This window comes from Apium graveolens, chromosome 1 (assembly GCF_009905375.1).
Source record: "Apium graveolens cultivar Ventura chromosome 1, ASM990537v1, whole genome shotgun sequence".
In the NCBI taxonomy this organism is placed as follows: domain Eukaryota; kingdom Viridiplantae; phylum Streptophyta; class Magnoliopsida; order Apiales; family Apiaceae; genus Apium; species Apium graveolens.
Window position 1 is genome coordinate 196,499,799 of NC_133647.1, and position 10,855 is coordinate 196,510,653.

At 36.9% G+C, this 10,855-nt stretch overlaps 1 protein-coding gene across 1 annotated transcript; it reads right to left on the reverse strand.

Annotated features, from left to right (window-relative positions):
* Positions 1–4,075: 4,075 nt before the first annotated feature.
* Positions 4,076–6,708, reverse strand: LOC141723842 (exocyst complex component EXO70C2-like). Its single transcript, XM_074525763.1, has one exon. It carries the CDS (start codon positions 6,369–6,371, stop codon positions 4,380–4,382), a length of 1,992 nt encoding a protein of 663 aa, XP_074381864.1. The 5' UTR covers positions 6,372–6,708; the 3' UTR covers positions 4,076–4,379.
* Positions 6,709–10,855: the final 4,147 nt, after the last annotated feature.

Below are 10,855 nucleotides of genomic sequence, written 5' to 3' on the forward strand. Positions count from 1 at the left end.
TAATTATGCACAGCACAAGTACTGAAAAGTTGAAAAAAAAACAGACACAAGGCACCCACTTTTTGAGAGTAATTTATTTAGGGCCCATGTAAGGGACCCACATGATAGGATAATATTGTGCGTAAACATGATTACGTATTTCCGAAATCAAAATTATTTAGTTGATATATTCGTAATTTATGAGTTGAATTTTAAAAAACCGGATTATTTATCGATAATTTATCGGGAATAGATCAAATCCGATAAATATTTTTAAAAAGTCAAATGATTTATCGATTATTTACCGGAAACGGTCAAATCAAATATATATTTTTAACCGATTTTGAGTAATTTATTAATAATTTTTGAAAAAACGCCTAATTTCTACGACGGTTTAATATGTGCAACGGATATAGTCAAAAACTTAAATTTTTCTGAAAATTTATTAATGGCATTGGTAACTGCAGAATGTTAAAAAGGTAACAGTTACAGATTTACAGTCAATTAATATAAAAAAATGAATATGGGTGTGAATATTAAATTTGGAATTGGAGTAAAGGGTACGTTAGCAGAGGTTTTTGTAGTAACGGATTAGTGGATAAATTATGTTGTTTTTGGAAATTCAAAATTGCCTTTTCTAGGGTTTGTAGCCATTGTTCTAAAAATTGGTCCAGGCACTCGCTTAGGCGTTAGACGGTGCTAAAACGCTCCGACTCGAATTTAGGCGATGATTTAGGCGTTTTTTCAAAAAATTAGTTCAACAACGGGATTAGGCGGGCAAGACGGTAAAAAATAGGTCCTAGACGGTCTACGCGGAAAATAATTAAATAAATATTTTTTTACGTTTTTATAATTTAATTCTTTAATTTCATAATTTCACATAATATTATGACAATTTCTAATATAAAATATTGGTAAGAAATAACAAGTAATCTAATATATCATTGCTTTCGATAACGTGATTCAGAAATCAAATACTTTTTTTATAAAAATTAGATATGAATTAAATATTATTATATAAAAACATTTCTTAGAAGGATAATATTTATGATATTTCGAAAACCTCTTTTCGAATCTCTTTTTTTGTTATATAACTGTGAATACTACTCCAATCGGTCAAAGAAAATGAGAATTAAAAAGATATGACTAGACACAGATTTACAATTCACATGCATTTTCTATTATTAAAATGAGAGATATAAACATACAAATAAGTGAAGTTGAATACTGTTGGTTGAGCGTTGGGAAATTATCAATGATAAAATGGAAATGGCTAGTGTGAATTGTACTGCTGCTGGATATGAGACTATGTGCGGTACAATTAGGGCTGACCGAACTGAAACCGAAAAATTGAACCGAACCGTACTAATTCGGTTCGGTTTGGTCCTAAATTTTTCAGAAATTCGGTTTATTCGGTCCGGACCGAATAGACCGAATTAAAATTCGGTTCGGTTCGGTTCTTTTCACAAATATTTCGGTCCGGACCGAATAGACCAAATCATAAATACTATAATTTTGTATTATATATATTTTACATATATCTTAAAAATTACAATCAAAATTTTTAATTTGTAATTATATTTATGAAATATTAGAACTCTACATATCACACTACTTTAATTATATTTTAAAATTTATAACTTGTGATTTAATTTATAATACAATTTTATTTTTGAAAAAAAATTCGGTCTATTCGGTCCAAAACCGGACCGAACCGAATTATTTCGGTTCGGTTCGGTCCGGTCCATAATATAACTTCGGTCCGGTTCGGTCCAAGAAAAAATGACTATTCGGTTTTTCGGTCTATTCGGTTCGGTCCGGTTTTGGACCGAACCGACCGAATGCTCAGCCCTAGATACAATAGAGCCGAGCCGAGTCGAATACTGTCGGTTTGATTACGTCGTTATGTTTGGCTCGAACTCGATTGAAATATTTTGGACTCGAGCTCGATTGAGCTTATAGTCTCATGTTCGAAACTTGACTCGTAAAAAATTCGCTAGACTTGAGTTCGGCTCGAAAACTCGAATTAAATTCATTAAATATTAACTAAAACTCGAAATATGACTAGTTCGGTTCGAGTTCGGCTTGAGTTCGGCTCGTGTTCGATTCGATAATAAATAAATAATATATAAAAATATTAAATATTTATATAAAAATATATTTCTAATAAAAATTTTAAAATAATAGAGGCTCGATAAGACTCGCGAACTTTACGAGCCGAATAATTTGAAGCTCGAGCTCCGCTTGATTAAAAATTTGAAAAGCTAGAACTCGAGCTCGACTCGATTATTACCGAGTCGAATTCAAATTTTTCACGAAATGAGTTTGAATAGCTGACAAACAGTTTGGCTCGTGTACCGCTTGGTAGTGACCCTTGTATATCTTGACCAAATGATGTATAGAACCCCACAAATGAGCATGATTATATGTATAAAATATACTTCTCTAGATTTGCCTTTAATGCTCTAACGTGTTTGAGTCCATCATTTTCCATACACTTCATCACAAGCCTTTTAGGGTTGTTGTGTACCTAGTTGGTAGAAAAGGAACAAGAAAATTTGTTCTAATCTTGGTTTAGTTGTTTAAGAAAAAACTTAACAACTAACAAGATTTTTTTTTTTGCTAAAATTATACGGTCAATGCCCCCCTCAAGCGATTGTCAGGTCAAAAATTTAAGCGCGGAAAAAATAATTAATTTTTGTTGTTAAATCTATTCACAAAAAAATTAGTGAATAGATAAATTATGTGTTTTAATTGTAAGGATTATGACACAATTAATTAACTCAACCGAATCTCGAAAGTTAATTGAATTAAATTTAACGAGTTTTGAATTACCAAACGTGTTAAAGACTCTTTTTACATAAATTGTAAGAATGTTAGGATAGTAAAATGTGACATAAACTCTGATATCTCGTTAAATAACCAGTTACTCTAAACAGACTTAAACGACGATATGTCCATAATCTTATATTAATATTTTAAAAATAATCTTACTTAGTTGAAAGAGAGGTTTTAGTATGATGTTGATGTTGCACGCATTGTACTCATGTAACATCCACATCATCACCATTTCAGCTTGTCCTCTTGCATTTGGATTTGTCATGCTTACTGTAAGCTTGGGTCCATTAAGCACATGGGGTATCTCATTAGAGCCATTTGGGCTGGGCTTTAAATGGACTTTTATGATTGGAGTATTGAGAATAACGTTAAGTAGGTCCACATGTTTGAAGCAGCCTTACGAGGAGTCATGGGCCTCCGCAACCAAACCCATACCCGTGTGTCTTTTTTAATTTTGTATTTTTGCTCGATTACGAGGAGTCATAAGCTGTAATGATGTATCATCTTTTGCTTGTTAATCCTTCAGTATTCGTAATTTCGACATGTATGAGGATTCGACAAGCAATTTTAAAGCACTGGGAGCGTCCTCAGCCCCGTCTCAACTTTTGGTATGAATCAAAAAATAATTTCAACACAAGTTAGAATAGGGCTCTTCACGAACAAAGAACCGAGCTGTGCCGAGTTTTGACCGAACAAAACAAAGCTTTATTTTTTTTGACGAACCGAGCTGAGCTTTCTAATCGACAAAAATTGTGTTTGAGTTCGAGCTCGTTAATTAACGAGCCGAACACGAGTTTGTTCGCGAACATAAACGAGTCGAGCCGAGTCAGAAAAAAATGAGGTGAACCGTTGTGAAAATAACTTATCAAATATTTTTTTTTGGAAACTTTGGTATATCACTAAAATATACTGTATATATATCTTGACATCCATACGGTTGGATCGATGAAAAATATTTTTAAAAAATTCGAAACACCAACTCATGACTAAAAATGTTCAGGATATATTATAATTTTTTGAGTGTTAATGAGCGAGTTCGAGCCGAACAACCTAAAACTCGGGTCGAGCTCATTTTACTTAATTGTTAGCTATCCTATTGAAAATTCATAAACGAGTGCGTTAAAAGTGTCCAAAACTACTAAATACTCAAAATAACTATACGTATTTGATAATTTCGGGGTCCTTTTAAATTGAAGGCCTACGACGTAGGACTTTTTGCACACCCTAATTGACGGTCCTGAGCGTCCCCTCTTGCAGATTCTCAGGTGTTAAACTTGTCATTTCAACAAGAACATTTACAAGGCAAACAACTAAAACACAGCAGAAGCTATCATAAATTCACTCCCACAGATAGCCAAGAACACTTGTGACAAAACTTGCAAGGCACATACAGTCTCTTAAGGTATCAGATAACTAAAAAAATACAGCAGGTATAAAAATTGACATTAAGCTAGTTAGCATTGCAATAAGTTTGAGCATCTTAAAAGACAAAGAAGAAGAAAAAAAGAGAGAAAAAACTTGTTCCAATACACAGAGATTCGATAAATTTGTTCTTATGATGATCACTTCTTCTTATTAGGTTGGGTTCCAGAGCTTCCATCAAACAATTCATCAATATAAGTCTCGATATCCTCGGGCTGGTACTTGACATATTTCTCAGTCTGCCTGCCTGGCGTAAATGTTGAACTGAACCTGGCCATGAAGGACCTGTAAGCTGGGATCACTAATGATGATATTGACACCCTCAGCTCAGACTGAAGCTGTTCATCAGTCACTAACCAACTGCTTTGTGTCTTGTGTATGTCGTCGAACATTGCATTAAAACTTTTGAACCTTTCCTTCAATGCTGGTTTCGATATTTTACCATGGACAGTCAAGCCTTCTGCATTTAGACATTGTAATACTTTTCCCCATGTTTCTCGTTGGTAACTCTTGTGGTAAGACCTAAGGTCTGATGATCGCTTTCGGATCCACGAGTCTCCCATCACAGTTTTTAGATTAGGTGATCCTTTTACTTTCTGTAAAGTGTACCTTCCATTATTCATTAGGAATATTAGGCTTAGTGATGGATCCTTGTACAGCTTCGATTTGGCCTCGAGATTTGAGTCCAGTGAATCCATCACTCTTATTAATTGTAACTGGAATGGGGACTGTGCAGTGACCTCTTCATTACTGTTTGATGACTGATTTTTTGGTGCTTCAAACTCAGGGCCTGTCCTGTTCGAATCAGCCCTCTCGATTTTCTGATGCTCTTTGAACACTTGTTCTAATGTTTCCATGTACTCGCAAGATAGGTTTAGGTAATTTAGTGTGTAACGTGTGCTTGGATGAACCGCGCCTCCTGGGACTGCAGTCTTTCCACTCTCGGTCTTTATATTGCTTTCAAGCTCGCGAAAAATGCAAATAAGTGCTTCACCAAGCTTGCAACGAGTCAATGTCGCGTCTGATTTGATAAGCTCGTGAACACCATCATCTGCAGGAAATACTCCGTCTAAGGCTGGAATGTGATCTCGTAGGGCCTCGTAGACATCGATAAATTTGAAGAGCTTCTCGTCAGAACGCTTTGTCATGGCGACAGCCTCTGAGAAATTGAGAATCTGAATCAAAAAGGACCGGGAGAGTATTCTGAATAAGTTAAGGGATGCAGATTCGTGTCCTGCATAGACAGATTCAATGAGGTTTCTCTCTGATGGTAAGATATTTTTCGAGAATTCCTTGTAAGTTTTGATCCAGGTAGCAATGTCTCTCTCCATAGCATCCCAGTTCTTTTTTTGCACATCATCAATGCTGCTCTTTTCGTATCCCAGCCTATCAAATGTCGTGTCCAATGCTTTTCTTCGCTCCAGGAAATACAACTGACAACATTCTGTTTCGTGTCCTGCTGATATCAATGCATGCCCTAGACTGTGCAGTTTGGCTATGATATCGTCTGAATATCCTGGAAAATAATTTACCACTGGAGGCTCTTTCTCCGGATCAGGATCAGATGAGTACTCAATGTCATTGACATTACATTCTTCAAGTAGTAACCTAAATTCCTCTTCAAAGAACGACAAGGCACGTTGAAGGATGCCTCCAAAGCGATTGAGAGTCGTTGCATACTCTGATTCTGAGGAGAATTTAGAAAGTGAAACACATAACTTGTGAATCCGAGCTACATTCCCAAGAAGACTAGTCGATAATTCTTCAGGAAGCTCGCTCCATTTGACAGGAACATCTGACATATCATAGTTTGCTATCTTTGCTTCTGCAAGAAAGGCATATTGTTCAAGTGATTCAGGAAGTTTCGGGGGCTCATTATCACCATCACCTTTATCTGATGATAAAAGAGCGATAAACTGATCAATTTCATCCGTGACTTTAACAATATCAGGGGGTTGATCCTGTTGATCACCTTCTTCATCATTTCTCTGCTTATCTGCTTCTTCTTTCTGTTCACTTCCATCACTAGGCTTTAAATCCTCTGTAACTTCTCCTCCTCCTTCACAATGATCCTGTTGTTCATCATTCTTCTCGCTGCTGTTTTCGGGTGGACTTGAACTATCAGGCTCCATATTGTACAACAGACAAACTATCAGGACTAATCCAATTGAACAATGACAAGAATGAAAGAATATAAATTAACCATTCTATGTTCTTGTTTTCATCTCATACTCAGAAAAGACTACTAATAATAATGAAGATAGCAATTATAAGAATTAGAAAAGAGAAAGTGTTGTTTAAGGTTGTTGAGATAGTATTGCATGTCTGAACAAAACAGTGCATGAAAGGCCATGCAATATTCAAGGAATGCTTGTGGATGAGAGGGAAGTTCTCAAATCCATATTCATGCTTTCATTTTTCACCTTTCTTTTTTATAAGTATTATCTGTATCCTCTATGACTCCTTCCTCAAGATCCAACACATTATGTAACTTAAATTTTGAACCTAAAAAATTCATGTTATATTTTTTAAGTTTAAGACTTTTTGATATAATAAGTTTTATCTTTTTGAGTTATTAATGGTTTTTTCAAAAATTTATATTACGAATTCACTGAAAATTATTTCTGCATTCGCCACTTCATCGACATGCAAGAAATTCCAAGTGTCATGTCTGATCAACTCCCTACCACACCTAATATTCTCATAATTTATTATGGACGTGAAGGCGAATATTGTCCCAAAAATAGGTGTACGTTGTTCCACTTCTCGACCCAAAAATGGGCTCTCGAGTGAGTATGTTAAATTTTCTGCAAGTGCTTTTCAAACTCTGAAGCATGCAAAAAGACAACAGAGCAAGTACAAAAAACAGTTCCACATTTAACTAATCATTTTGTTTGTCTGTATGTACATGTTTAAATGTGTCACAGTGTCAGTCAATCTTCGTCTTTCTTTAAGTAAAAGTTTTAATCTTATCAAGAATTGATTCTTGAAATGATCTAGGAAGTACACCAGTTGACTCTTTTTCTGTTCTCTTATTATTGAGTTCTCATAGTTGCAGCATTATTAGGCTGCCTGATAATAGCATTCTTCTGGTTTTACAGTGATTATCCTCGTAAAATCGTAGAAAATGACAGAAAGCTCAAACGGCGTGGTGATTCTCATCACTCTACTGAATATCTTGGTTTATAAGCTTCAGAAACTTCAAGAAGCACAGAAAGCTAATCGAGAAGCTGAGCAAACTAATCGCTTACCATTGTCTTTACCACAATTGTGTCGTCGCTTTTCACTTCAAGACATCAAGTTGGCAACAAACAACTTCCATGATGAATTGCTAATTGGAAAGGGTGGGTTTGGAATGGTTTATAAAGGTGTCATTGACCTTAAACAGAGGGTTGTTGCTATAAAACGTCTGAAATCGACGTCTAAGCAAGGAAGCAAGGAATTTTACATGGAGATTGAGATGCTTTCTAAGTTTCAACACAGTCATTTAGTCCACCTTGTTGGTTACTGTGATGATTGTGAGGAGATGATCCTAGTTTACGATTATATGTCTCGTGGAACACTTGCTGATCATCTGCATAAAAGGGTCAGAAAAGGCGATACTTCTTTTCCTCCTCTATCATGGGAGCAGTGTCTCAAGATTTGCATAGGGGCTGCACATGGACTAGACTATCTTCACACTGGTACAAGCATTGAGAATAGAGTTATACACAGAGATGTGAAGACTACAAACATTTTGCTTGATGAGAGTTTAGCGGCTAAAATTTCAGACTTTGGATTGTCCAAAATAGGTCCAGCAAATCAGACATGTACATTTGTAAGCACCTGTGTCAAAGGCACACCGGGTTACCTAGATCCATACTATATCTCAACTCAAAGAGTAACCAGGAAATCTGATGTCTATGCATTTGGTGTAGTGTTGTTCGAGGTCTTGTGTGGAAGGCCAGCACTGGACACAAGTCTGGATGAAGACCGGATGAATTTAGCTGGATTGGCACAACACTGCTTCAAAACGGGGCTTGTGAGCCAGATTATTGATCCCAACATCAAGGTGAACATTTCCTCTAATTCCTTAAATGTGTATTTGGATGTTGCTATCAAGTGTTTACATGGTCAGCCCAAGCGCCGTCCTACTATGGCTGAGATTGTGGTCGGTCTAGAGTCTGCACTGACATTGCAAGAAAAGAGTACAGGTTACTCTATAGTCGAGACAATATTACCTGTTGATTATGACCAAGACGACGAGGATTATTCAATGATTGTCAATGTTAATTCTGCTCCAAATCCTAAAATGCAGTCTTCTTCTGGCATGACTTTCACAAAAAGGGTAACTGGTCTTCTTTCAGTTGCAGCTCAGGCATTCTCAGGTAAAACCTAAGCTCTTCACATACATCAACATGTACATGCAAGTTACTTGGATAAAGAAACATTACTGATTTAAGTCAATTAGCCTATGAAGCAATGTTAAAAAACTTGCAAAAATCTTTAAAAAACTGTAGTCCAAACTCTATCATACAGGAAACTGCTAGTATGCAACTGATTCAAGATCAAGATTCTGCCATAAATCAGAACAGATTTAGCATGTGAAATTGTCCAAGAGTAAATTTATTTTCCTCTCCATGACAAGAACTAGCAAGTATGATTTGTTCTACTCGTAATTATAATGTTTCTAGCATTTACTGATTATTAATGTTATACAAGTCTATTTCCCTCTTTCAGTCAGTAGGAATGCAAAGACATCAAAATACGATACTGGTGTACTGTCAGTTAAGAGTAGTAAATTACAGGCTGCCAATCGCCATACCTTCGTACCAGTACATCCATCGGTAATGCAAACACTGAACCAGGAAGAAGCTCAGTGGTCATCTAAGTTAAAGAGTTTCACGTTCAATGATCTTAAGGAAGCTACCAGGAACTTCCGTCGAGAAAGTAAATTAGGGGAAGGTGCTTCTGGTTTTGTTTATAAGGGCTGGGTCCATGAGAACACATTAGCTGCTGCAAAATGGGGAACTGGCCTGGTTGTTGCAATAAGGAGATTAAATCAAAGAGGATTCCTAGGTACCCAGGCTTGGTTGGTAAGTACTGCGATTTTTGAAATCTACGACATTTTTCCTGTTACTTCTCTTTTTCGGATAAAATTAAGAAGGTGGTGCATTCCAGTAATTGTTCAAGTTCAAGTATGCTAACTGAAATCCATCCACCTCTTTGAAAACAGTCGGAACTTAATTGTCTGGAGACTCTTTGTCATCCTAACCTTGTAAAGCTGATAGGGTACTGCCTAGAAGAGGAACATCGACTAATAATATATGAGTTCATGCCTCATGGCAGCTTGGAAAACCATCTATTCCAAAGTGAGTTTCTCAATCTTAGTAGCTCTAATTTAGTCAAGTATTTCCTACAAGAATATAAGTTAAATTCAAAAGTATACCATGCTGTTGCAGTATTAGAATTGAGCTGTATAAAATTATCGATGCTTCTGAAATTTGGTAACTTGTGATGTAGCTACTTGATTCAATCAAAACAGGGGGAACTTACTCTCTACCGCTCTCTTGGAATCTTCGCGTAAGCATTGCTCTTGGTGCAGCAAAGGGGCTTGCTTATCTTCACAGTCCTGAAGTAAATGTGATTTATCGTAATTTCAAGACATCCAATATATTGATTGATTCGGTAAGAAAACAATTTCTGGATCAAAATTTACTGTCATTTGGTGTTTACGTTACTATTTTAGTTTTACTTGTGGATTCACAGAAATACAATGCAAAACTCTCTGATTTCGGATTTGCAAAAGATGGACCAGAAGATGATAGAACTCATGTGTCTACAACGATTATCGGAACATATGGTTATGCAGCTCCAGAATATTTGGCTACAGGTTATTATTCCACATAATCAAATGTCGAAAGTGATTTATATATGTTAGACTCCATATGCATACTATAATCTGTTAAAGAGTATAAGATGCTGTTGGGACCTTCCTCTGCAACATTAAGATTTTAGACGGATTGGTTGATAGTCCATATAGCTCCTAGGAGGGCTACTCCTAGGCTCCTAACTCCACATAGCTCCTGGGAGGACTACTCCTAGGCTCCCAAATAGATACAGCTCCTGGAAGGACTAGTCCTAGACTCCTAACTCCATACAGCTCCTGGGAGGACTAGTCCTGGCCTCCCAACTCAGTCTAGTCCTAACACTACAGTCCTGACTAGTCCAGTCCCGCGACCCCAACCTTGAGTAATCCCAGCACGTGAGACGCTGACCCAAGCACATGATGGGAGTAACTGTCACGCATCAATCATGGGAATAATCAAGGGACGTGTCAGAGGATCCTCAAAATATTCCTCGGCCAGTCCCGCACTGACACATGTAAAGCATCCACTCCCGCCAGGTGTCCTCCGTTCCCAGAACCAATGACTACGATTCAAAGGTACCAACCCTAAAACCCTATCCTTGGGCTATAAATAGCCCAAGAAGGTGAGGTTTTGGGGTTAATCATTCTTTCACACTCATATACACACACAGCCACCATACATTCATATTCATCCTCATCTTCCCAAAAAGCTAGTTCTTACTCTCACGCCGGAGGCGCCGCGGGACTCCAACCCCCCTTCCGGTGTTA